Source organism: Pituophis catenifer, unplaced genomic scaffold, assembly GCF_029215685.1.
Source record: "Pituophis catenifer annectens isolate HBS135680 unplaced genomic scaffold, rPitCat1.0.hap2 SCAF_2, whole genome shotgun sequence".
Taxonomy (NCBI): domain Eukaryota; kingdom Metazoa; phylum Chordata; class Lepidosauria; order Squamata; family Colubridae; genus Pituophis; species Pituophis catenifer.
The window spans coordinates 111,874,076-111,899,751 of record NW_027256882.1 but is presented as its reverse complement, the minus strand read 5'-3'; the positions used below and the strand labels follow the sequence as shown (position 1 = coordinate 111,899,751).

Sequence of the window (25,676 nt, the reverse complement as noted above, 5' to 3'; positions counted from 1 at the left end):
ATTTTATGTTGGGAAGGAAGGAAAGAAGGAAGGAAGGAAGGAAGGAAGGAAGGAAGGAAGGAAGGAAGGAAGGAAGGAAGGGAGGGGTAATTGAATTTCATTTCTTTGAAATGAGCACTACTGTTCTTTACATCATATTGCTATTAGCAGTGTCAAAGATTAATCTATGAAAATGGAAGGAGTGAAGGAGAGTAAAATTTTTGACAGCTAATCTGTCATTCCAGATGTCAGTGCGAAAGGCATCAAGGTTGATCAAATGATGTGCCAATTTCTTATATCAGCTGACACCTTGCCAACAGTAAAACAGTATTCAAAGTGTTTGCATGTTTGTGTGTAGAACCTATTCAGATTTAATTTACAAGTATAGGGCTTTCTAACCAAAACAAACAAGCTCCCACTCTGAAACATTCTCAGATAACTACTGTTTTCCCTGCCATAATTTGTTATGAAGTCAGCCATAGAGAAAAGATATGTGCTAAAATAAATTCTCAATGATGGAAAAAATTTGGGGGAAATGAAGTGCTCTGACTTAAATCTTAAGGGTGAAACAACTGATTTTAGAATTACGTTAATCCCTTTTAATAGATTGCAGTAACAATAAATGGTGGAGGAAACAAGAAGTCTGGATGGAAAAGGAGTTATTGAGTTAGTTTGGGAAGAGTTAGCAAAGGAGACTTTGCTATATTAGGCAGAACTTGGCAAGCATCTTATTCTATGAGTTCCTCTTAGACTTGCTAGGCAAATCAACAATGCCACCTTTTGCCTGTTGAGACCTTTTCTGTTTGTGTGTGAATCTTCTCTGAAACGAAAGACCAACAGCAACAGATGTAACCCATACCTTCTTAGCATCCCTTCCCAGAATCATCATGAAACCCAGTTGCTATTTCAACTGCTGCACCTGCAGATGTTTATTTTTTATTTTTTAAAACTTTATTGTCATTGTACATGTATACACAATATACACATACAACAAAATTCACTTAACACTCAAAGACCAGGTCCAACACACATAGCAATCCCCAAAACACACCCATCCACCACAATTCCCCACCCCTAAACCACCCAAACATCCACACAACAGACCAAGTAATGCTGTCCAACAGCTCACTGATGGTGGCCCTTTAGTTCATTGTTGAGTGCAATTATAGCTCTGGAATAAAAACTATTCAGAAAACGTGTGGTTTACTGCTTTCCAACTATAATTATGTCACCTAGTGCAGGGATAACCAATCTGATACCTTCTAAGTGTTTTAAATGGTACCTTTTGTAATCTTCAGAAACTGTCTTTTAGCTGGATGCCAACCAAACCTTTTCTTTTTAAGAATCTCTAGAGGAGGATAGGTTTCCTGCTTCTGTTTTCTTGCATCATTTAAAACTAGTGAGGTGGAATGTATTGTTATGCAGCTACAACTACAGTTATAGTTTTTTTAAAAAAAAATAGGCCTTCCAGTGATGAGCATTCTAGAGTCCTTATCTATTCAAAAGGACAGAAGTAAGAAAAAGTTTAAAATGTATTCATTTTCTCCCATTTAATTTCCCGTCTTTCTCTTTTTCTTGAAGCAATTTCTCTCTCATTTTCTGTCAAGAGTCGTTCTGCACAGGATCTCAATCTGCAGCTACAAGAGGTAGCAAGAAAGAAATTATGGGCCCTGGAAAATGACGATAAAGATGTTTGTGCTGTTTTCAAGGTAAAGTGGTTATTACTATTCTTTTTCAAAGAAAACTGTATTTCTGTAACTTTTTGAAAAAAACAAAACAAAACTGTGAATCAGACCTCTGGTCATCTTGCCAATAATGAAGTAACAGTTCCTCAGAATCTTAAGTACGATCTTTTGCTGATGTACTGCCTACAATACCTTTAATTGGAAATACTGAAGATTGAACTACATGCAAAGCATATGTTGTTATACAGCTGTATGGCATCTGCTCATATTGTTTTGCATGGCTGCATAGCCCCACCAGAGGCTGGAATGTTACCATCTCCATTTATTATTTATTGCTAAGTGGCATTACTAGTGCAGTAAAATGTGGAAATCAAACTATCAACAAGCCTCTGACCTATAAAATCAAATGCTATGTATAAACACACATACACTCACACACATAGCCTTTTCCTCTCTGCCTCAAAATAATTTAAATGTGTCATAGCTAGGCTAAAACTGCATTAGGCCCAAATTACAGATGTGTACTTCATGCCCGTGGAAATTTTAATCTAGATAATTTAAATGTTTTAGGATGATTTTATCAACATGCCTTAACATCTTAAGTATGCATAACCCACTCATTCCTACAGTACTGATCTGTAGTTGTAGTAAAGCTCCTTGGAAGGGTTTTGGATGCAGGACAAAACTGAAGGAAATATAAGCTGTTTGAGTAAAAACCAACCAAGGGATCATACTCAACGGACTGACTACAAAATGCTATGTTTTGGGAACAGGGATGATGGAAAAATAGGAGAATAGAATGCCATATTTTGAAAAAGATACAGCTGGTTAGCACATGGATCTGATCAGGTTTCACTCTGTAGCTTATTTTAGACCCCATATTTAAGAATGAATCCTTAATTCTTGATTAGATTTCATTGTCCCAGGGTAACTCACACCTTGTTTAAAGTTCCTAGTTCCAAATGTCATGTCTATAATTTGCAAAAAATACGATAAGGTATATGCTAATCAGAGGTGGATTTCAGAAGGTTCTGACCAGTTCTGGAGAACTGGTAGCGGAAATTTTGAGTAGTTTGGAGAACCAGTAGTAAAAATTCTGAGTGGCCCCACTCCCATCTATTCTCTGCCTCCCAAGTCCCATCTGATCGGGAGGAAATGAGAATTTTGCAGTAACCTTCCCCTGCCACGCCCACCAATCCACACCCACAGAACCGGTAGTAAAAATTTTTGAAATCCACTACTGATGCTAATCTTTTATAATAGTTGAATCTTCTCATTTTCTGTCTTTTTGCAGGAGCTGTCAGCCAGGCTGGCATGCATCCAGGCACAGGAGAATCGCTTTCTGCTTTCCTTCAGAACTGTGGAAGAAATCTGGAAGTTTTCCACTTATTTGGCACTTGGTAAATCACATTCCATTGACAAATGACTGGCATTCCATCAGAAGGGCAGTTGTGGGAACATAAAATATATTGGCCATAGTGTTAAGGCAAAACATGTGCAAAACAGTGCAAAACATGAACCACTTATAATTTTCTTTTCAAAAACTAGTTTAATATGATAGGAATGTCTCTGTAATTCAGGCACTGGAAAAACACATGCTCTGTTGTTAATGTGACTCTATAGAATGGCTGACAATTTCGGTTAAATGTTGGTCTGTAATAATAAATAAATACTGCTTTGATCTTTGCGGAAAGCACAACGCAGGTTTTCATTCTTCCTTTGGTATGATGAAATAGGATATGTGGGTTGCTGCCTGGAACACCTTCTCTTCAGTCCTGAGTACTGGTTGAACTGTGCTCAAGTAGATGATACTGAGATCACTGTCACTGTTGATGAGGACTGCATGACCACCATGTATCTGGGTCTCCTCCTCCAGGAAGGTAAGAACTCTGAGACAGAATCCAACCCCACCCCCCATCCCCAATGCTGTTTCACTGTAAAGTAGGTCTCCAATATGACGAGGAAGACGGATGTGTGAGAAAGATATGCAAGAAAATATTGGATTGGAGGATAAATCTATGCACGTTCAAATAAACGTATTCTGGTAACAAATAGCATCTACACATTTACTTCCAATGTCAGGGGACCCTTCCAGCAGCAGAGAACTGTCTGGTACTAATCCTGAGCTATGGCTAGGCAAAGGGTGGAGGAATTAAGTGTTTATAAATAATTTCCTTCAGCTGAAACAAAGTGTTTCTGATCCTTAGTCATTGCAGACATCTTCTGTATGTAATTTTCTTTCTACTTCCCCCCCCCTTCCTTTTTTGCACTTAAAAAAACATTTTAAACTATTGGGAAACATTGAACTGTTAGACTACAGTGAGGAAAAATACTTTGAACCATTCAATAACTGTGTTAAAGTGACATTGAACTATATGAGATATTCTTGCAAAGAAGAAAGCCTCTGAAATCTTTTTGAAGGGAATCCTATACTAGCAGATAGTTTCATGGTGGCAGCGTCATGACAGAAAAAAAATTGCTTGTGTTAGACTGTCAGCATAATCCTGGTATTACATGGAAATTGAAATGACCTGGAATAGAACTTTTAGAGAGCTAAAAATGTGCAAGCGTTCTTAGGAAAGTAGATACTGCCACATTATTTGCAGAACTCATGTTGTTTCTTTCTCTTTTCCTCCTTCTGTCCGTAGGCAATTTTTTTGCCAGAGCAACACTCACCGTCCCTGCAGAGGAGGAGGAAGAAGAAGATTTAAAGCTCTTCAAGAATGAATTAGTCCATGTGAAAGACATTGGACATGAAACTAAGTGGGAAGGGACGTCATTGTTGACCGATCAGAGGGGACTGATACATGTCACAACTATAGAGCCACTGCCCCATCCTTTTTACCAGTAAGTAGATTGTTTGTTGCCATGTTTACATCCAGCAGTTGTTCTGTAAGCAAAGGATAAAGGGCTAGTGGCGCTTGGAAAATGTGGTTGGTGGCAAGAGGGTTAAAATAGCTTTTCCCTAGCTTTTCCCTGAGTATATCTGTAGTTAAGCAGATAGTTGCTTTAGTCTGGCAAGATTCCGTCTGTAGATGAAGAACAATGAAGGAAATTGCTCTTAAGTAATTCCATATGTCATTCATGGTTCTTGGCAAAAGCCCTCCATGGCATAGGGCTGGGTTATGTGAAGGACCACCTCTTCCTGATTTCATCTCCACATCCCAACAGATCCAACAAAATGGGCATGTTCTTGTGCTGTGAAAATGCTGGGTTCACTTGTACTACTTCAAGCAAAATAGCATTTTCTAACTTTGATTAGAATTGGCTGCTGTTTGTCATGTGTCCTTAAAATCTTATTTTCAGCCTCTAATTCACTTATAGCTTTTGCAATAATGTTCTCATTAGAAGGGTTACCAAATGTGATTTGTATACAAAGATGTATATTTGTTTCTTTAATGGGAATTTTTTTGGCTCTTCAGTTACACACTTTGTCATATTGGCCAAATGAAGATTCAGTGTGCCAGATTTAAGAGTGCTGACAAGCTTTTTAAAAATCATGTCTGTCAAAATGTATGTACAAGCTGTATTGGAAGGTCAAATCAATATTCTTTCTACATAACATTACCTTTATGCCTAGACAATCTTCTCTAGATTTGCTTTGGCTTCCCTGACTGACAATATCTGTCTGACAATTATTCCTGTCATTTGCTGCCTGCCTTTTTTTAAGTGTAGGAGTTGGGGATGTAATTTTCTGTGAAAAGCATTTACTCTAGTACCAATCTGAAGTTCAAGATCAACTGTCTCCATCTCCAATAGCATAAGTCAGATATTTTGAAAACATTCACGAGTGATCCTGATATTTGCATCTATATTTTAGCTCCAGAATCTTGATTTGTGTTATATTTGGGTAACACTCTTTTAAAACAGGCATCTAAGCTATTGCTATCACTATCATCATACTTTTGGGCCATGGATTCCATGAATGAATTATAAAAGAGAAGGCATACAAGGAATCTGATGCCATAGAGCAGATCTAGTAACTAATTGTCTCCTACCTTGGACATCAGCCATATATTTCCCTCAATGAAGCAGTTTGTTCATAGCTGTTTGCATTCGCAGGTGGTTTTTGAAGAACTATCCAATCAGTTGTGGCATATCCAAAGAAATCAATGGGCCTGACTCTTTGCAGATTGGTGAGTGTAATAAAACTCAAGATCAGTTTGCTTAGAAATCATCAATTGATCACCTCCCTTTTTATTTCACTTGCTGTCTATGTGCCACATTCATAGGGCTTTCAAACAGCCATTTGTTCTCAATGTGTACATTTGTATGTGTGCATGTACTGTATGTATTTATACACATACACACAAATACACAAACGTGTGTGTCTCTCTCTGTGTATATTTATTTAAAAGAATTAAAAACAATACTAATTTTGAAAGAAAAAGAAAAGGAAAGAGAAATAAAAAATGCAAAGAAAAAATAGAGAAAGGGAAGGAAAGGAAAGATAATAAGGTGAGTTACAAAGAAGCTGCTTTCAATCTTCTTAACAGCAGTTAAAAGTACATTATTACTTTATGCTGTCTCTAAGGTTACAACACAATTTTCTTTTTTTCCATAGTCTTCTTTTTCTAATCATGAAAGCTATAAATCACACATTCACTTTTTTTTCTTTTCTCAGTCAAAAGTCCATAAGGGGTTACAATACAGTCATTGTCCTTTCTCTAATCAAGCAAGTCAATTTTGCTATCTCTGCCAATTCTGTCATCTTCACTGGCCAATTCTTCCCTTAAGGGTATTTCATAACCTTTCCATTTTTGTATATAAAATAATCTTCAAGCAGTCACCACACATAAAAGCAATCTTCCACAATTATTTTGTAATTGTCTGTCTATTAGTCCCCCAAGAGAAGTTCTGCTTTCAATTGACTAATTAATCATTAAAATTATTTGCATCATTGTGTGTATTTGAACCCCAAATTTTCTGGCTTCCATTTGTTCTCATTGTAGGAGTGCTGCTTTTGAACAGAATGAAAAAGTGATTATATATAAATTGAAAGAAAGAAAGAAAGAAAGAAAGATGATATAGATAGATAGATAGATAGATAGATAGATAGATAGATAGATAGATAGATAATGGTGTATTTATAAAGAAATGGTTGGTAGTGGACTCAGAGGAAGCCTATCTGTGTGCATGTACAATTCCTGTTCCTAACTTATCAAGCCCAGCATGATTATGGTGGTTACCGATTTTTGTGTAGTTTGATTCATAAAAAGGCAGAAAAAAATACTGCCAATCATGACATTCGTCTTATTTTAAGCTACAAATGGAATCATTGGAATTTTCCTTTCTATTTAGTTATCTTTAGAACATGTTAGTTTGGAGTCTAAAAATGCTGAGAATAATTCCCCTTCAGTTTCTAAGATCGGATTTTCTGAGGATGTCTTGTGTTGATTTGGATTTTTTAGAATGACCATCCCTGGTGCTTCTGCTATTTTATAGCTTGCTGAGAAAGTGAGGAACTTCATGAACACTTGGCCAACATTTAAAATGCTGTATTTTTTTTTTTCAGGGATTTTCCAGCCATCAGTGAAAAAGTGTATATTTGTTCAGGACGTCACCTTGTACAGTCTTTATTTGCCTTCCTGTTTGGCAAGAAACATCTGTGCGACCAATTTAGACTGAGTTGCTCTCAGTGTTAATTAATTTGCCGTCAGTGGCATCTGGAAAAAGTCACAGATTACCAAATATGAAACCAAGATACCATCCCAAGAAGATACAATGTGATGGAATTTGTATTTGTATGAAACAGGGAGGAAATAAAGGCAGTGGACTAGGTGAAAAAGTAGCAAAAAAATGCATGATGTAGGGCAATTATTTTTCTCAAAGGCTGTTCCCCCTCTCACCCACAAAACCCCCTGTAACAAATTGAAATGTCTTCAGAGCTTCTTATATGTCTGTGGAATAAATAACTGCTTTTAAAAAAACAGACTAGGCTTGCCTGTGAAGTCTAAGCTACTGAAGAAAACAAAAATGTCACGAAACACAAAGAGTTTTTGTTAATCGGGCTTTGTTTGCATGCACACTCTCCACTGCCTTTAGCCATGGTGCTGCTGTGAGAGAATGATACAATTGTTCAGCCTTCTGATGTGAGACTGGTCTCCTTCTATTTTTCAGGCCAAGGGAGGTGCACAGCCACTGAAGATCACAGGGGAAAAAGCTGGGATGAATTGAGTTACTGCAAAGGGGATATCCTGGAGGTGATCGGCTTTCTCATTCCGGGTCTCCGTTGGTTTATAGGAAAATCCACTACTAGCGGGATAATTGGCTTTGTCCAAACCAAATCAGTGCAGCTCGAGAGTTATGAATCAATGTAAGTATGATGTCTGCATGTGTGTTTATATAAAAATTAAAAAAAAACCATAGGTAGAAACCAAGGCAGAACTCAATGACCTTCAAATCAATCTAGTTGAAACATGGCAGGATCCAAGTTTTTATATTTACATGAGAAAAAAAATCATGCATAGAATCCCCGGTAAAGAAATAAATATTTACTTGTTCAAACCACATGATAAGAATATTTTTTTAAAGAAAAAAAAGAACCCAGAAGCTTTCAGTTTTTTCTTGACTATTTGTGGCTGAAGTAATCAGAGGAACATTGAGTTCTCTTTCTCTGTGGATTATAAGTTTTTTCTGCTCCCAAAACTGTATGGCACTAAGCAATCAGGATTTATTATTTGAGTTTTGTAGGCTTTTTTATTTTTACTGCATCTTCTCATCGGCTGCATCTTCTCATCCTTTCATCTTTCCAAGGTCGGTAAAATAAAGGGGGGGGGGCAATATGCTGGTTTTGTAAACCACTTAGAGAGGCTGTAAAGCACTAAGGAGTGGGATCTTTAGCATTATAGCCATTTCCACCAAACTTATTAAACTCTCCTTTAGAATATTGAGCATTTCATTAAAACATATGCCCCTTTTCTCCCAGTTTTTCTTAACATCAGCTATAAATAAGTTTGTCTGAGGTTGTGATAAATGTTACCTGTGATATAATAAGCATAAACATTCTGGTAAACATTAGAACAATATTAGAAGAGGTTTCAGTTTTCATGTACAGGAATTACACACTGTGTTTATTTTATCATTCTTGGTTGAAGAAGTCCCAGGTGGCTAGATTGATATCTTGAGATATTATCCAAACACTGTTTTACAGACAAATATAGCTAAGTGAACATGTGCTAAGCCAGAATTAACAATGCGTAAATCCAACAGAATCTTTATTTTCGGAAGCCTCAAGTAATAGATTAAAAGACCCCATCTAGTATGCGAAAATTGTGCCATTTAATTGCAATAGCCTCTGTGCATGACTTACACAAACTGATAAACCTGGAGATTCACCAGGAAAAACTGACAAAGCAATGTTGTACATTAGTATAGTTTAAGAGTGGAAACCAACTCCTAGCTAATAATTAAGAGCACTTAGCCTCCATAGGGTTTTAGCGCCCTCTCTAAGCGGTTTACAGAGTCAACATATTGCTCCCAGCAATCTGGATCCTCGTTTTAAATGACCTTGGAAGTATAGAAGGCTGAGTCAACCTTGAGCTGGTCAGAATCAAAATCCTTCCTACAATGAAGTTTGTTCCATTAATTTGGGGTACTTGGTCTTTTGCCCAAAGGTTTATAACTTTTTAACAACTTTGGAATATGTTTTTTCAGAACGTTGGTATAGATTTCTTTTGGCAGAGCTTTCCATGGAGCTCTGACAGAGGTAAATAGCTATCAGCCAAGATAGGTCAAGGAGTAATTTGGATACTTGGATACAAGATGCAGAATATGGAAATCATTGCATGGAGACTGAAGGAAGTCTGTTGTGGGATGACAGTTCCTGATAGGTAGGCAGGAAAAAAGCAAAAGAAGCAAACCTATCTCGGGAAACTTTCAATTGAGACAACTAAAAATACAATATTTTTAGAAAAATGAGTGGGGTTTTATTCAGTGGAGTTTATTTCCAGGATGTTGCCTGAGCATATATGACATTCCTTTTGAAAACATTCTTTTTTATTGTTATGTAAAATTCCAAATAGAATTTAATTTGACAACAATGGGACACAGAATAAAACTGGCAAGCAAAAGAGTAGTGCAGGAAATGTATTTTAACGGTACAGAGCTCAACTATTAACGGGTTCATTAATAGTTCAATACCTCAAAGCATTTTATTCAAGAATAAATATAAAACTATTTTCCATAGCTTTCTTTAAGATTCTTTTTTATTTCTTTGTTTACTTTCCAGTCTAGATTGCAACCACGGTATTTCTTGGTTGAGCCAAGGCTAGAAACTGGAAGACCCTGAGATATAGTCCTCCCTTAGATGTGAAGTCAGCTAGTCAACCTTGGACCAGTCATTCTCTCACAGCTTTAGGAAGGCGGCAATGGCAAACCACTTCCAAAAAAATCTTGTCAAGAAAACAGCAAGGATTAGTCTAGTCAGTCACCAGGAGTCAACAATGACAGCAAGGCAAAAAATAAAATAAATAAAACAAAAATATTCTTGGTTCTCTCTAATTCAACTGCTAAGTCTGCCGTACTTGAGTTTCCAAGATCAGTTTCAGTTGATCATGTGCCCATTAAATAGTTATCCTTCCCCCTCTTCTGTTAAAATTTCAAATATAGTTCTTTGTCCAGTCAATGGAAAACACGCAGATGGGGAGGAGAGATGGGATGCTTTTATCTAAAGTAAGGTAAGGACTCATAAACAATTCAGCATGCAAACCAATAATGATGCTGAGCTAAAGGACGCTCTTCCTCAGTTAATCTGCATCGAGGTTAAAATACTTTAGATAAATGCAGTTATATTTAGTTTTGCCATTTGACTCAGCTTTACCTGAATGGAGAAGATATGTCTTTCATGTGACTGTTGTAGAATTCTTGGAATGTTACCCCTAGGGTGGACACACCAAGAGTCTTAAGAGATATCTATGAGTAGAGTTTGACCACAGGAGCCCTCTTTGTTATAGTATAGGTTTCTCAAATTGCACCCTTTCATTTAATAAACTGTCTCTGCTTCCACTTTTGCCCTAACTTATGCAGAGCACCAGGATATTGTGAGAGATTCTTCATCTGCAGTTCCTCTCTTCTCTCTCTATGACTTTAAAGTTACTTTTAAAACAGATTAAATTAAAATATAGGAAATGTAGACCTTAACCACTATCAAGATAGATTTGCAATAGACCAGAGTCGTGCTTCGGGCTAAGGCCAGGGTTATTTAATACTATTTATTGAGTAGTTATTATGATTTGATTTCCTGTTACTTCCACTGGAGTTGGGCGGCTAATGCAAACAAACAAACAAACAAACAAACAAACAAACAAACAAACAAACAAACAATACTTACGTGTGCCATCAGTGCCAAAGACAATGGAGAATGCATTTCTACCAAGTGCAAATTTATGTTTGAGTTAATGTCTTCTTGTCTGTAAAAACATTGTAGTCGTGTGAAATTGTGGTGGCCACAAGGTGTCGGTATTGTCTTCCACAAGATTGTAACTTTGTTAATGCCCTGAAAGGAACCTTGCTTTGTGTTATACTTCTTTGCCAGTTTTTATGGATTGTAAATGCCCAGATTTATACATCTTCCAATGAGATTTACTTCCAGATAAGTGGCCATTGAACTGCATGCTAAATGATTGAAAGCAGAAACTTATATTTTACATAAAATATCTAGGTATAATCAGTGGAGCCTGTTAACAATATTTGAAGAATGCTATATATATATGATTCCTTTAATAGCAAAGGAATTTTAACATTTATATATAAAACTAAACATGACAAGTTTTCTTTAACAAATTAAATCTGGGAAGATAATTTTGGATTTGATGAATGCCATTGGAGCCTTTTGTGCCTTTACATTCATTTTAGTGTATCATCCAAAAGGAAAATAGTTCAAAGGTCTGATAAAACTGGTCTATTTAGTTGTATTCTCTTTAGACTGTTTTTGTGCTGCAATAATACACAAAGGGAGAATGATGTGAAACATGGCATAACTGTACAAAAGCTACTACTCAGAACTTGGGTCACATCACCTGATGCAAGTATATAAACTGTGCCACGGTTGCCACCTCCAAACACTTGTGTGTTGGTAGAATTGTATGAAAATTGGCATATCAATAGTATCAGTCCTCAATTACTCAGTCCGTTTCATTGAAGATATGGAGAATTCACCAACCAGTACTCCATTAAAGATTCTTTTATTAATTTATTGTTTGTATTCTCCTGGTATATACATTAATATAATATAAGAAATCAATTCAATTCCTGTTATTATTGCAGAAATCTGGAAAACTAAAAATACCTGTAAAAATCCCTAAAGTATGTTTTTATAGGTTCTGTAGTTTTAAAAAATGGGAGAAAACCTCTGAAGAATGACACAACAGCAAACAGCTTTGAGTAAAAAAAGAAATCTATGTTAATATGTTTTTCTAATCAATACTTTCGGCTGTATAATTGTCATTCGGAACAGCTAAGTTGAATAATAGATACAATACTTGTCTCTCTCCCTGTATATTTCCAATATATTTTTCCTTTGGTTGCTTTTGTTAAAAAACTTCATTGCAAGTATCACTACCAGAGAAGGTTTTGAATGTCTTTAGTGTGTGTTTGAATCCATCCTTACTTAACTGTTAAGTGACACCTCCTTGCCATAGGAAGAAAAAAAAAAAACTGGACTTTGAACTGCAGGAGAAGACATAGCTGAGATGTTTTCAAGAGCCTTTTTAAAAACATAACTCGGGATGTCAATCAGATACCTTGCTTTCTATACATTTTCCACACCCATTTATCCTCCAGCTACTCTTTTTCAGCAATGGCCCTGTGGGGTTGGTTTCATCATTAAATGGTGCAAGATCATCCCTTAGTTTTAGGAATGAGTGGGGATTTGTGCTTGGATTTTTCTAGTCTTAATACTAGATTGCAAGATCTGGATTTTTCTTTCTGCATTTATAGCAGGAAAACGGTAAATGGTGAAGATGAAGGTTTGTTCCCAAGCTTATGGGTTAGTTTCCGAATGTTTCATTACTAGGCTAGGTAATATCTTCAACAGAGTTTAGAGGATGTCAGGGTTGAAATGTTCGGAAACCAACCCACAAGCTCTGAGAACGAACCTCCACCCTCATCCTTCACTCGAGCTACAGATATTCGCCACCATTGCAAAAGTTAAGTGGACTCTGGCAACATAAAAGATATTCAGCACTAACTGACCATTCTCTGCCCTTTCATTCCCAACACAGGAGAAAGAGCCCAGTGTTTTTTAGTGAAGAAATTTCTGCCTTCCTCCAGGCTCCATGTAATGGCAATGAGGTATATTACAGTAATCTTCTTAATGAATGGGCACAGACAGACATCACCTCTGTATATAGACTGGGTATGTCTCCATATCTCTAGATGTTGTCTCTTTCTAATGTCTCTTTCTTGTTCCCAAATTTTCTGCTACTCCCTATCTTTATACTATTTATCTTCTGATAGAATATTATTATCGAAAAATACTCAGGAGATAGTTTGATGTCATGTTGATGATGTCTATGTGCTTTAGTTCTTAGTAGACATATTAGCAGGAAGATGAGATGTAATAAGGAAGATATAACCAAGGCCATCAGTCTTGTCAACATATCACACTAAGTTCTCCTCCAGATGTGATTGGAGTACAGTATATGCCTATGTACCTGATAACACCTCCTTGCTCATCAGGTTTTATGCCCCACACCCTACTCAATTTTATTTATCACCTGTTAACAGTTACATAGGCATATGGTACTACATTTTCTTCTGCTTTGCTTTATTGTGCTTTGCAGATACTGCCTTTCTGAATTCAAATTGAAGGTTTGCAACAACCTTGCATTGAACAAATCTGCTGGCACCATTTTTCCAATACCATTTGCTCACTTCATTGTCTTTGCATCATATTTTAGTAATTCTCATAATATTTCAAACTTTTTTCATTATTATTAATCACTTTAGCAATAAAAAAAAGTTTTTAATTAAGGTATGTACATTTTTAGACCTAATGCTATTGCACACTTAATAGACTACATATAGTGTAAAAATGTAACTTTTATATTATGCAACGGAAAAGCAAAATAATTGTGTGATTTATTTTATTGCAAAATTCACTTGATGTGATCTGGAACTGAACTTGCAGTATCTTCAAAGTGGCCCTGTGCTCTGTCACATCAAAGGGCAGTTGAACAATAGGATTGAACAGAGTTTTCTGTTGTTTTTAATGACATTTCCAATGTAGAAAATGAACAAGTTGATCTAATTCAGAATTTACAGTGTACTTCTCCCTTCATTGTAGTACAGTCATATAGCTTTATAATCCTTACACTCATTGTATTCTTTCCTTGTAGCATATCTCCCAAGCTAAGATTGGACTTCATTTTTTCTTGTGTATGCTTTGAATGAAGCAACTTAAGTTTTTTTTATTATAATGCCAAGTTTGAAGTTTGACCTTTGACCTTGTAGTGGGTTCCTTTGAATATTTCTCTCATTTTTCTTGATTACACAGATGGCTTTGAACCTATTGCGATGTATCCACGAAGACCATCAGGTGAATATGGTTGAAAGGGAAAATGGGATGGGTTTTTTCCCTGAAATATATCACCATAAAGGGAATCATATCTTTGTATTTTATTGATCATTTTCAGATGCTGCTGTACATGGACATAAGAATGGTTGGATGTTTGAAAATTGGGGGAAGCAATCTTATAACAGTTTATTTACTCAAACTGATTCTGAGAAGTCAACTCCAGTGGTTGAATCCTCACCTTCCCTCCTTGAACACTTACTTCTGCCAGAGCCAGATGACCTTGATGACCCCAAGTTCTTTATTGATCTAAATGCTGGGCATATGGAAGACTGTGATGTGTTTGATCCTATACTGACTTTCCTCAATCAAGATAGCTATGTGCCTCATTTCCAAAGTCTGTATGACCTCTCTTTTTCCTTCCTTAGTTCTACCTTCTATGGTTTCACCAATGAAGAGGAGTTAGTCATATATCTGGAAACATCCAGGAACTGGGCGAAGAGGGGCCACCTTGCCTGGGCTCACATTCGGATATGCTATCTTTTGGGCCGCCTCTGTGTCAGGAAGGCCAAGTTCTCCCAAGCACGAGTCTACTTCGAGGAAGCCATGAATGCTATGGACAAGGGGTTTGAAGATCTACCTCTACTTACATCATTGCATGCAAACCTGGCTGCCATTTATTTAAAGCAAAAGATGAAGCAAAAGTTCTTATCGATGATTGGGAAAGGGATGACACTTCTGGCCTGCTTGTCTGGACACTGCTTCAGTTCTGAGGCTGAACTAGAGGTTGTGATGTACATTCTGAGAGAAGCCATTGCTGTAGGCAACACAACAATGGAGATTAGGTCCTGTTTCCTCATTGTCAGACTTTTCTTGCAGCTGGGCAAATATGATGAGGTTCTTCCTTTTGCAGAACGCTTGCAGTTTCTGAATGCACAGCTCACCAGCCAGGTTACCAGTACATATCCTTTAGATACAATGCCTTTTCTTGCCTATCTGTATGAAAAAAAGTATGTGCCCCATGTAGCTTTGGCGGCTGCCAGGATGTTCTCCCCTAGCAATATAAAAGATGGCTTCACACCCATTTGGAGAGCTGGATTCATCCTTGCAAACACCTCTAAACTCTTGAAAGTCCAAGAGAAAAGCCACAACGGCATCTCAGCGTTGGCTTGCTTCTATCTGCATTGCGGGTTGTCCTTTTCCCACGAAGCTGGGACTGTATCAACTGAAAAGGCCTTGTGTGCACTTTTATCCAAATTGTACCTCAAATACGGCATGCTAGAAAAAGCCGTGCATTACTCCAACCAAGCTGTTGCCCTAGGTAAAGTGATGGGTGAAGAAGAAGCATTTGAAGCATCCCTTTCTTTGGGGTGGCTGTTTACTTTGAACAGTCAGCCAGACAAGACCTCAGAGATCATGCAATACCTCCTGTGTTCTCTGCGGCAGACGGACAGCATCACACAAGATGGGGTGGTTCACAATCTTTTAGCCATTGCCCTTAAAAGAGAAGGGCAGGTCCAAAAGTCAGCAGAGAACTACTTTTGGGCCTTGAAGAAAGCCCAGGAAAATGGAAATCAGCGGAACCAAGCCATTGCCTTAGCCAACTTTGGTTGCCTAATCACGTCTTTGGGGGCTTACTGTTTAGGAGAATACTATTTTCTCCAGGCCATTCAGTTGTACTTTGACCTCCAGGATGGTGATGATACGCAAATGGAACTGGTGCACATTTTGTTATGGTTGGCTCAGTCCAAGGTAGAGAGGTGTAAGGCAGAAGAAGGCATCATCTTTTATGAGCTGGCCTTGGCCATTGCCTTGAAGACTCAAAATGTGATAAGTGAGTACTTATTCTTTGGGGAAGTTGGTCAGGTCAAGTCAAGTTTGTTATTTATTTGGCAATTTTTATATATATAAAAATTATATATATATAATCTGTTTTATCTGATGCTATTTAGGTCAACTTCGTGTCACTGAGTCCCTCTGCCATTTCTACAGTAAAGTGCATCCTGATAGCAGAGCCTGCATTCTATACCATGAGCACCAAGTTCTTCTAGCTCGGCAACTTCAGGACAGGGAAAAAGAAGGACACCTTCTACAGGACCTCAGCCAACTCTACCAAAGTTTTCATACACCCAGGTGAGTCAGCACTCAGGTTCCCCTATTAAATGTTGAAATAATGACTAGGGCTCAAAGTGTTGCAATATTTTGAACAGTGCTTCAGTTACATTGGATTTTGTCATTAAGCAATTCCCTTTTATCATTTTTAAGTGAAAAACAGTAATATTTAAAGCATGAAATTCTAGAATATTGATGCCTTTATGCCCAAGTGGCATGAGTTCCACTGTTTATAATCCATTGAACACCAGATTATCACTAGAATCTTTTCAAAAAGATTCATTCGGTTTTAATGCATTCTCTGCCATTGATTTTAATGTCAGATGCTTTAAACATTTTGGAAAGAAGGAAGGGGAAAGAAATCTTTAAAAAATAAATAATAGTAATTTGATATTATTAGCTTATATGTATCATTTAGGAAGAATGAAATATTCTCCCGTGTTTAGTTGTCTTGGTCGCTGAGAAAATCGGCACAGATCTGTGACACTTTAAAGCAGAGCATGTTTTCTCTTGGTATACCAGAAATCACTTCATCAGTCGTATAATATGTTCACTTGCCAGATAAATATAGATGGCAGAGACATCTTCAATATAAGGAAAGAGGCAAAAAGAAAGTATATACAAAGATTTACTTGCTTTTAAAAAAGATGTAGAAACAATTCTGCATTCAGATGCAGAATGTTAATCTATTTACTGTGAATTCAGTTCAGAACTCCTTTGTTAACAAGTGTAGTCATATTAATATGCCTTGTAACAAATGACTGAAAAAAGACACTGGGCCTACATACAATAACCAAGATCCAAAGAGGAGTGTGTGAGTGCACAGGAGAAAATCTGTATCTGTCACCAGAAATTTCAAACTAGATTTGTCATAGTGGTTCACTTGCTTCAAGTTCCCACGTTTTCCTTTGTTTTTTCTTTTAATAAATAATTTGTTTGAAATATTTAAAGAACAGAATAAATAGCTGCATAAGAAAAAAAAGGCAAAAAAAATGTGGGGAATAAATAAATATCAGCAAAGAAAGATGGATAGTTATCATAAAATTTAAAATGCATTAACTTGATATTTCATTAATTTGTTAATTAAACATATAGACCTGGATTCCATATATTATCTTAAGAAAAAAGTTAAAATCTCTATAAGATTCTGAGATCAATATTGATAACGTTGTTATTTATCATTGTTCTAAAAATAAATGCACATAATTATATAAAAGAAAGAAAAGGGAAAAGGAAAAAAGAGAAAAGAATTAAAAAATATAAAAAGGAAAAGAATTCAATAAAAACAATATTAAGTTCTAATCTCTCTCCCATTGTTTCTGACTGGCAATTGCATCAATGTACTTTATCAGCCCTCCAAGATAGGCCAGTCTTGGAAACTTGAGTTACATATACTAACATCACTTTTATTACAAATTTATAATAACAGAACCTTGCGAATTTGAATGTATTTTCCCCCTCCTTCAGTTTATCTACCTGAGAACTAGAAAGACTTCTATCTAAAATGCTTACTCAGGTTACTGATCTGCCCAGCCCAGATTTTTTTTATCTTCCCATTGTCTTCATAGCAGTTCTTCCTTCTCTTTCTCAAGGTTATTCCTTTTCCCCTGTTGTTTACTTATACATATTGAAGTTGTTTCTAATTACCTGCTTCAAAGACATATTTCCCCTTTTTTCAAAAGCACTAGGCTTCTTCACAACAAGGCAATGTTGACATAACTACAAAAGGGGAGAGGGATGTTGGAAATCTACATTTGCAGGAAGTCAGAGGCAAGGTTTTAAGCCTATCCTATTATGGATAGCTTGGAGATAGAATGAGAGGGGAGTAATCTTTTTTTTTTTTTTTTTGCTTTAATTTTTATGCCGCCCTTCTCCAGAGACTCAGGATGGCTTACAATGCGTTAAGCAATAGCCTTCATACTTTTATATATTTATACAAAGTCAGTTTATTGCCCCCACAAACTGGGTCCTCATTTTACCTACCTTTGAAAGGATGGAAGGCTGAGTCAACCTTGTGCCTGGTGGGATTTAAACTTGCAGTAATTGCAAGCAGCAGATGTTAATAACAGTGCATTAGTCCACTGTGCTACCAAGGCTCTTAATGAATTCACTAGAAAAAAAGATTACATGTTGGTAACATAGCCATTGTTGATTTTGGATACAAACAGCACATCGATTTCAGAGATGGATACCCCATGAATCTAATGATGTGTCTACCCCAGTGTTTCTTAACCTTGGTACCTTTAAGATGTATGGACTTCACCTCCCAGAATTCTCCAGTTGGCTGGGGAATTCTGAGAGTTGAAGTCCACAAATGGTAAAGTTGCCAAGACTGAGAAATGCTGGTCTACCCTCTTGATCTCTGAAGATTGTCACTGATTCACCTGCAGTGCTACCTGGCAGTTGCTTTGTAATCTCTTGAGCCTAACCTTTGAGGAAAGGCATCTAAAAGCAGACGAAATAGCACTGCCTATATCCCTCAACCAAGGCAACAGTGAGAATTCTCTAGCTTTAAAGACTCCATAGGTCACAAAAAGAAGCACAAAGAGGTCAATGGCTTATGATCTTGCCCCTTAAATGAATGCATGTGCTATCCTGAATAAATGCCACTCAAGAGTTAGTATGAATGGAAGATAATAAAAATGATGCCGCTTGGAATTTTTTGAGGAAGAGGAAAATGAATAGGGCAAACGAACTAAAAAGAATGGATTGCTTTCTGCTTGGTTCTCGTCTTTCTTCAAGATTTTTTGTGCCTAAAGAAAGCAGTTTGCTATGTTATATCTCCTTGGGGTTTCTTTTGCTATCCAAAATCTTGGAAACTGTCTCTTCATAACGTGATTTTTAAACTGTATAATAATAATTAAAAAAAAGCAAATAACCTTTTTCCTTATTATTTTTTAAATCTCTTGAATGTGTTTCTTGCAGCTTTATTGTTTAATATTAATTTTTGGTGGTGTGGTGTGGTTCGCAATGGAATGGATTTTATATATAATAACAATTTAGATTTAGTATGATCACTTTTCAATTGTTTCTTATTATGTCCCCTTGCTACAGATCCTGTCTTCTTCCTTCATGTGTGTTTTTCATAGATTATATGACTTCTTTTTTCAGGGGTACCATTCAAAAACTAGCATTAATAGTTGATAGTATTAATAATAGAAATAAGAACCAGTTTGCAAGTAGGCATGCCTTTTAGTAACAGGTTGTGCTATACCAATTCCTGTTTAAGGAACTATCACACTCCAGAGATCATATGAGTATCATATCCTATGACATCATGTCAAATGATACCATATCATATATCATATTCATATCACATTAGGAGAAATTATTAGCAGCTTGTGATATAGTGATTGTTCTTTTGTTATTGATTTAGGCAGTCTGTCTATCTTTTCATCTGTAGTGAATGTTAAAGAATCTCAGAGCGAGACAGCTAATGTTCTGTTGAAATTTTCCTTCCTTCCTTCCTTCCTTCCTTCCTTCCTTCCTTCCTTCCTTCCTTCCTTCCTTCCTCCCTCCCTCCCTCCCTCCCTCCCTCCCTCTCTCAAAAGCCCAAATTTAGACCCTGGTAGTCCATATTTTGAGGGACACGGTGGCTCAGTGGCTAAGACACTGAGCTTGTCAATCAAAAGGTCAGCAGTTCAGCAGTTCAAATCCCTAGTGCCGTGTAACAGGGTGAGTTCCCATTACTTGTCCCAGCTTCTGCCAACCTAGCAGTTCGAAAGCACATAAAAAATGCAAGTAGAAAATTAGGGACCACCTTTGGTGAGAAGGTAACAGCATTCCGTGTGCGAGTTTACTTTTATCTTAGTCCACATTTATTTGGGCTATTTGGAAGATGGGGTAAAATTCTTCCATTTCAAGTGACAGAAAAAATGATAACACAATGTACCAATGAGCAGATATCCCACACCCTGCAAGATGAGGGCAACACGTCCCAGGGTTGCGGTGTTCATATATATACATTTCACATGTGTCGTTTGTAGTGAACAGGTCATGCATCATCCTGAAACTCCTTCTATAGTGTGTCTCCAACATGACAGATAGGGGAAACATGTACCACATAGAGTGATACCATTTTGCCATGAAACATTAGTGGCAGTCCAGTTGTCCTTTCATTAAGAGTGATATCTTTAGAACAAGAACTTGTTTAAAGACCTATTTAAAGGTCCATCTGCTTAAAAGAATTTCTCCATTGGATTTAAAACCAAAGGAAAGAATTCAGTCTGTATAAAGGTCACAATACAGTTTCTTGTAAGGGATGTTTTATAGACTGGATTAAAATGGGGCAGTTTATTTTGACCATGCATGAGTTTCACTAATTTCTTTGTAATAATGAAATACATGTAAATCCAACAGATCTTTGAAACAGGCATTGGACTGTACCAAGCAGAGCCTCAGAATATTTATTGACTTGGAGGAAACTGTTAAAACAGCCCAGGCCTGGTTACAGGCTGGTAAACTCTATTATCAAATGCAAGAGAATGAACTTGTGGAAATGTATTTACAGGTACATAAAAAAGTTATTTTCTAAGTTGGTATCCCCCTGCTTGGTCTTTTTTACTAGTTGTCACTTTTTAATCTAACCACTTTGTAAAAGATTATTGCAGAAGTATGATTTAAATCATTGGATAACACAGATCACTAATCAATCTTTATAAAATGTGAGGTTTCATCAGTGTCTGGCACATGAGGATGCTGAGTCAGTGTCTAACAATACAAGGCATCACTAACCATGGCAGTAAATATCTCTCTAGCTAAGATAGATAGATAGATAGATAGATAGATAGATAGATAGATAGATAGATAGATAGATAGATAGATAGATAGATTATATAAATATGGCTGTGATTCAGCCAAGATATAGGATCTTGGCTGAACCACAGATCTTCTGCATTGCACATATGCATGTTTTGTGCTCAAAGCTTTATACGAAATGTGCAATTACATATTGCACACTAATCTTAATATTACATCATATTAAATATTAGTGTTTAATATTGGATTATGTAATATTTAATATTGAAAATCTGTGACTTTCATTTATCATAGATTCTGGGTGCAAAATTTAGATTTATAAGCAACATTTGGATTTGTAGTGTGGTGATTTCAGAGATTTGGTAGTAAAAAGTAAGAGGAGGTTGAGTAGAAGAACATTAGAGTGATGAACATCAAACTACAAAAAAAAAAAAAAAGGAGAACTTAATGTTACGAAGTAAAATAAGAGGGTACATATCACCGAGCAATGGAAATCTCTCTGTATGGAGAGATTTTTGAATCTTTCGCACCTGATTTCCACTTTTTCTTTTGGAGTTATGAGGTCTCTGCCATTGAAATAAAAAAATTGTCATGAAGCATTCTGTATTTTGTTATGCATAGGAGCCTTAAAATGTATGCAGCTAAATTGAAGTGTCTTGAGTTGTTTTGAGCAAACATTTGCCTTTTTTCCCTGATGGTATTGCCTCAGCTGTTAACCTCACTGGTTCCCCTTTTCAGGCATCCATAGAGACAGCACTGAAACCCAAAGAGCTGCACCTGGCCATGGGATTATATGAAGAGGCAGGAGATGTCTTCTTCAATGGACTCAAGAACAGGCACCAGGCACTGGAATATTACAGGGTACCAACTACAAGATATATTTGTATTCACATCTCTAGAGCTTGCCACTAGTGGGTGTTACTAACATTGATGGAAAGAAACTGTGCAGAAGTAGAAAGTGGAAAATGAGATGTACATCAGACGGAAATCATGGGGGGAACCACCAATCTATTCCAAAGATTCATTCTGAGCATACGTGCTAATATTGCCGGCTGAAAATAAACATATTGGAATCTGGGGGTATAGTTAGGCATGGCAGTGAAGGTGAGAGGACCGCTGATTGTGTTGTGGTTGTTAATTGTGGAAGTAAGATTGTGGTGAGGAATTTTCTTCTTGTTGCTCTTTGTGTATGTATCATCTTTTTATTTTATTAATGCCTTCATGATAGAACATATGATTTGACTGCAAAAGGTCACTGGTTCAATCCCTAATACCTTCAAGTAATATTGGAAAAGCGTTGTTTTTTTTTTTTAAAGAAACCTGGATTGCTGTTGCTGCTGCTGATTGCTAGGGTAAAAATGCAGTCCAGTGCAACTGTGGCATTTGACACAGTGGTGGAATTCAAATTTTTTTACTACCGGTTCTGTGGGTGTGGCTTGATGGGCATGGTGTGGCTTGGTGGGTGTGGCTTGGTGGGCATGGCAGGGGAAGGATATTTCAAAATCTCCATTCCCTCTCCACTTTGGGGCCAGCCAGAGGTGGTATTTGCCTGTTCTGCCCCAGCTACGGATCCCAAAGAATGTAGCACATACAAACACTGAACAAAACTCAGTTTACTTCAAAACACAGCCTTTTGCAAATGCAGGCTGTTAATAAAACGTTCTTAGCAACTTGCCAGAAATTCCACAAATAAGATAGAGTTTTACTAGAGTTGGTAGAAAACCCAGAAGCCAGGTTTGCAGAGAAAATTCAAATTCAATGATCAGCGAACGAATGAATGAACACACGTTGTTTCCCGCAGCTTTTTACAAGCTGTATGCAAACTTAAATAGGCTAAGGGAGTGGCCAATTAGCCCCAAGCCTTACTCTCGAGGAGACCTCCTCCTGAATAACCACTCCTGCCTTTTGGCAGCTCTACGTGCTCGTGCATTGAGAAGAGGCTCCTCCACTTCATCCTCTTCACTTAAAGGAGCCTCTGGAGGTTCTGAAGGCCTCTGGCACCACATCTTCTTCAGTCTCCTCGCTGTCCGACTCGAGCGCTGGCTGCACAGGCTGCTGGCGTGACACCACACCAGCCTCCTCGTCGTCGGGATCAACAACAATCCGCGCAGGCCGCTGGTGGGCCACAACACTGCCGGTTCTCTGAACTACTCAAAATTTCTGCTACTGGTTCTCCAGAACCTGTCAGAATCTGCTGAATAGCACCCCTGATTTGACAGCTTGATGGTGGTCCTTACAAGAAGTGTCCCTTCCATCTGTACTGAGGGATGCATTTTAAAAACTTTACTTAAATATCTTTAACTACAAAGTAAGCAAGAGTTCTCTTTCTTTGTGTGTGTTTGCTCTTTCCCTCTTTGTAGTAACAAAACCTTACCTTTTCTTTTTAAGTGTTCGAAGCATTAATGAAGTTGTTCCCTTTTAAAAAAAAAGAAAAGAGAAAATGTATAGCCCTTTCATCTTTAAAAATAAGAAATCAATATTTTTTTTTAGAAAAAAATGCCCACTTCCTGAAAGTCTATAATGGTCTGACTGATCCAACAGTAGCCTTTTCTTTCATATTAAACAATGTGTGCAAACTGTGTTAAATATGTAGTGACATAAGGCTTTAATTTTGCTGAATTAAATAGACTTAAATCTGTTTCTAGGCAAAAGCCAAATGGGCAGCCATCCAGTTGCCCAAAACAAGGAAACAAAAAGCAAAATGATCTCAGGTTCATCTAAAGTTCAAGAGAAGGTTAAATGAGAACCCACGAAAGTTATGTTTGCACTTTTTATCTATAAACATGAAAACTGTGAGATTTGTTCATTTCAGTTATAAGAAAATGATGCTATGGAAAATGATTATCAAAGAGGCTGAATGCATGGTCAGGTCTTCTTTGCTTTGTGTGACCTCTCTGAGGGACTCTTGGTTGGCTGCAGGGGGAGGATGGATAGTAGATGGCTATGAAACCACCATGACAAATTGTTTGATGTTTTTACCAGGGAGGAGCTATACCTTTGGCCAGGAAATTGAGAGACACACAAACGGAATTGAGAGTGTTCAACAAGCTAGCTGAACTCCAAATTGGGCTCCACAATTATGAAAATGCTTTGGAATTTGCTACCTTGGCAGTCAGACTCAGCGTGGATGTAGGTAGGAAGGAATCAAGGTTTATAACCCAAGAATATTCAATTCATTTTCTGAAAATTGTCAATGATTGGTGAGTAGAAAAATAACCAACATACATCTCTTAGAAGATGGTCTCACCCAAGCCAATTTAAAATGTGGAAATACTGGAATTTAATTTGGTAGCACCCAAGTCAATTTAAAATACTCAAGTTAGCCTCAGTAAATATTTTAAAAGGCACAAAATCTGATTACAAAGGTAAGTAGACATTTATTATACTTGACTTCATTTAGAATCAAAGCAATGGTTCTTCACAGATTTTATGAATCCACAACCACTAGGAAAAAATTAGCAGATAAATTTATCCTTCCTTCTGATGTCCCAGTCAGAGATTACTCAGTCGGCATTGTACAAAACATTGCTTGTTTTTGGATACAGAATTTAGTTGACAATGATATTGCAAGTAATAGCCTAGAAATTCTTAAATGAAAACAAATGGAATGTGTTCCTATCAAATTGATTATTTCACGTATCTTTGTCGTTTTTGCCATCTTCATTTTGTTGTGTAACTGCTCAACATGGGACAACATATTTTTTCCCCTAGAGTAGAATATTTCTGCGTGAGCTTTTGAAGATGGCACGTCTAATTTCATCGCAGTAAAATTTAATAGTCTACATTATCATGTTTCAAGCAAGGAATCTGTCTTTCAATTTTTTTCATTTCCACTGTGAATGATTGTGCCTATGGAAGCATTGTATGCACATTTTTCAAGATTGCAGCAATGGACTGTTTAATGCCTACTATATGAAATTGCCATTTCTTCCCTATCATTGAATTTTTTATGACATTAGGGATGTGCATAAATAACAATTGTTTGCATTGATTGTTATGGCTGTTACTGTGAAACTTTTCAGCATGGGGAATTGGCACTGCACATTAACTTCTGGGGGAACAAAAAGGTGGTGGCAAGGGAGCATGTTGCAGTCTTCACAACTCCTGGGAACTGGGCAGGAAACAATTGAAATGTTGCTGCTCAGAGAACATGGTCTTTTGGGGCTCTAGGAGGAAGGGGAGAGTTACAAATGTTCCAGCCTTTACAATTGCCCAATAGTCATTTATGCTATTTTGACACTTTTCTTCTTCCAGGAGATCATTTGCAAGAATTGGTTGCCTTTCATCGGCTGGCAACTGTGTATTACCTTCTGCAAATGTATGAGATGGCTGAAGACTGCTACCTGAGGACTCTCTCTTTGCATTCACCAGAATTGCAAGGGGTTCAAGAAGCCATATATTACTCCAGGGTTTACTACCGGCTGGGAGATCTCACTCTCCACAAATTAAAGGTGAAAGATAGCATCTGTAACGTAATAATGACCTGTTGCATTTTAGCAAAGGTGTTCTGGTTTGATTTACTTTGCACTTAAAAAGTGAAGGTATACAAAATCTTGTGAAAATATTGAATGAGTGCATTTTTTCTTTGCTGCAATGTCAGCAACTATTCCATTTTCTGGACCTCCAAG

The 25,676-nt window shown here is 37.1% G+C and overlaps 1 protein-coding gene across 1 annotated transcript in view; it reads left to right on the top strand.

Moving 5' to 3' along the window:
- Positions 1 to 25,676, top strand: part of SH3TC2 (SH3 domain and tetratricopeptide repeats 2) — a 42,836-nt gene that overhangs the window by 12,369 nt on the left and 4,791 nt on the right. Inside the window, exons 4-17 of the mRNA XM_070937365.1 lie at positions 1,561 to 1,688; positions 2,959 to 3,064; positions 3,401 to 3,544; positions 4,313 to 4,511; positions 5,727 to 5,800; positions 7,785 to 7,980; positions 12,887 to 13,020; positions 14,161 to 14,202; positions 14,300 to 16,012; positions 16,131 to 16,311; positions 20,650 to 20,800; positions 21,787 to 21,909; positions 24,031 to 24,181; positions 25,303 to 25,499. Of these exons, the coding sequence (XP_070793466.1) occupies positions 1,561 to 1,688; positions 2,959 to 3,064; positions 3,401 to 3,544; positions 4,313 to 4,511; positions 5,727 to 5,800; positions 7,785 to 7,980; positions 12,887 to 13,020; positions 14,161 to 14,202; positions 14,300 to 16,012; positions 16,131 to 16,311; positions 20,650 to 20,800; positions 21,787 to 21,909; positions 24,031 to 24,181; positions 25,303 to 25,499 (3,539 nt within the window). The remainder of the gene's footprint in view (positions 1 to 1,560; positions 1,689 to 2,958; positions 3,065 to 3,400; positions 3,545 to 4,312; positions 4,512 to 5,726; positions 5,801 to 7,784; positions 7,981 to 12,886; positions 13,021 to 14,160; positions 14,203 to 14,299; positions 16,013 to 16,130; positions 16,312 to 20,649; positions 20,801 to 21,786; positions 21,910 to 24,030; positions 24,182 to 25,302; positions 25,500 to 25,676) is intronic.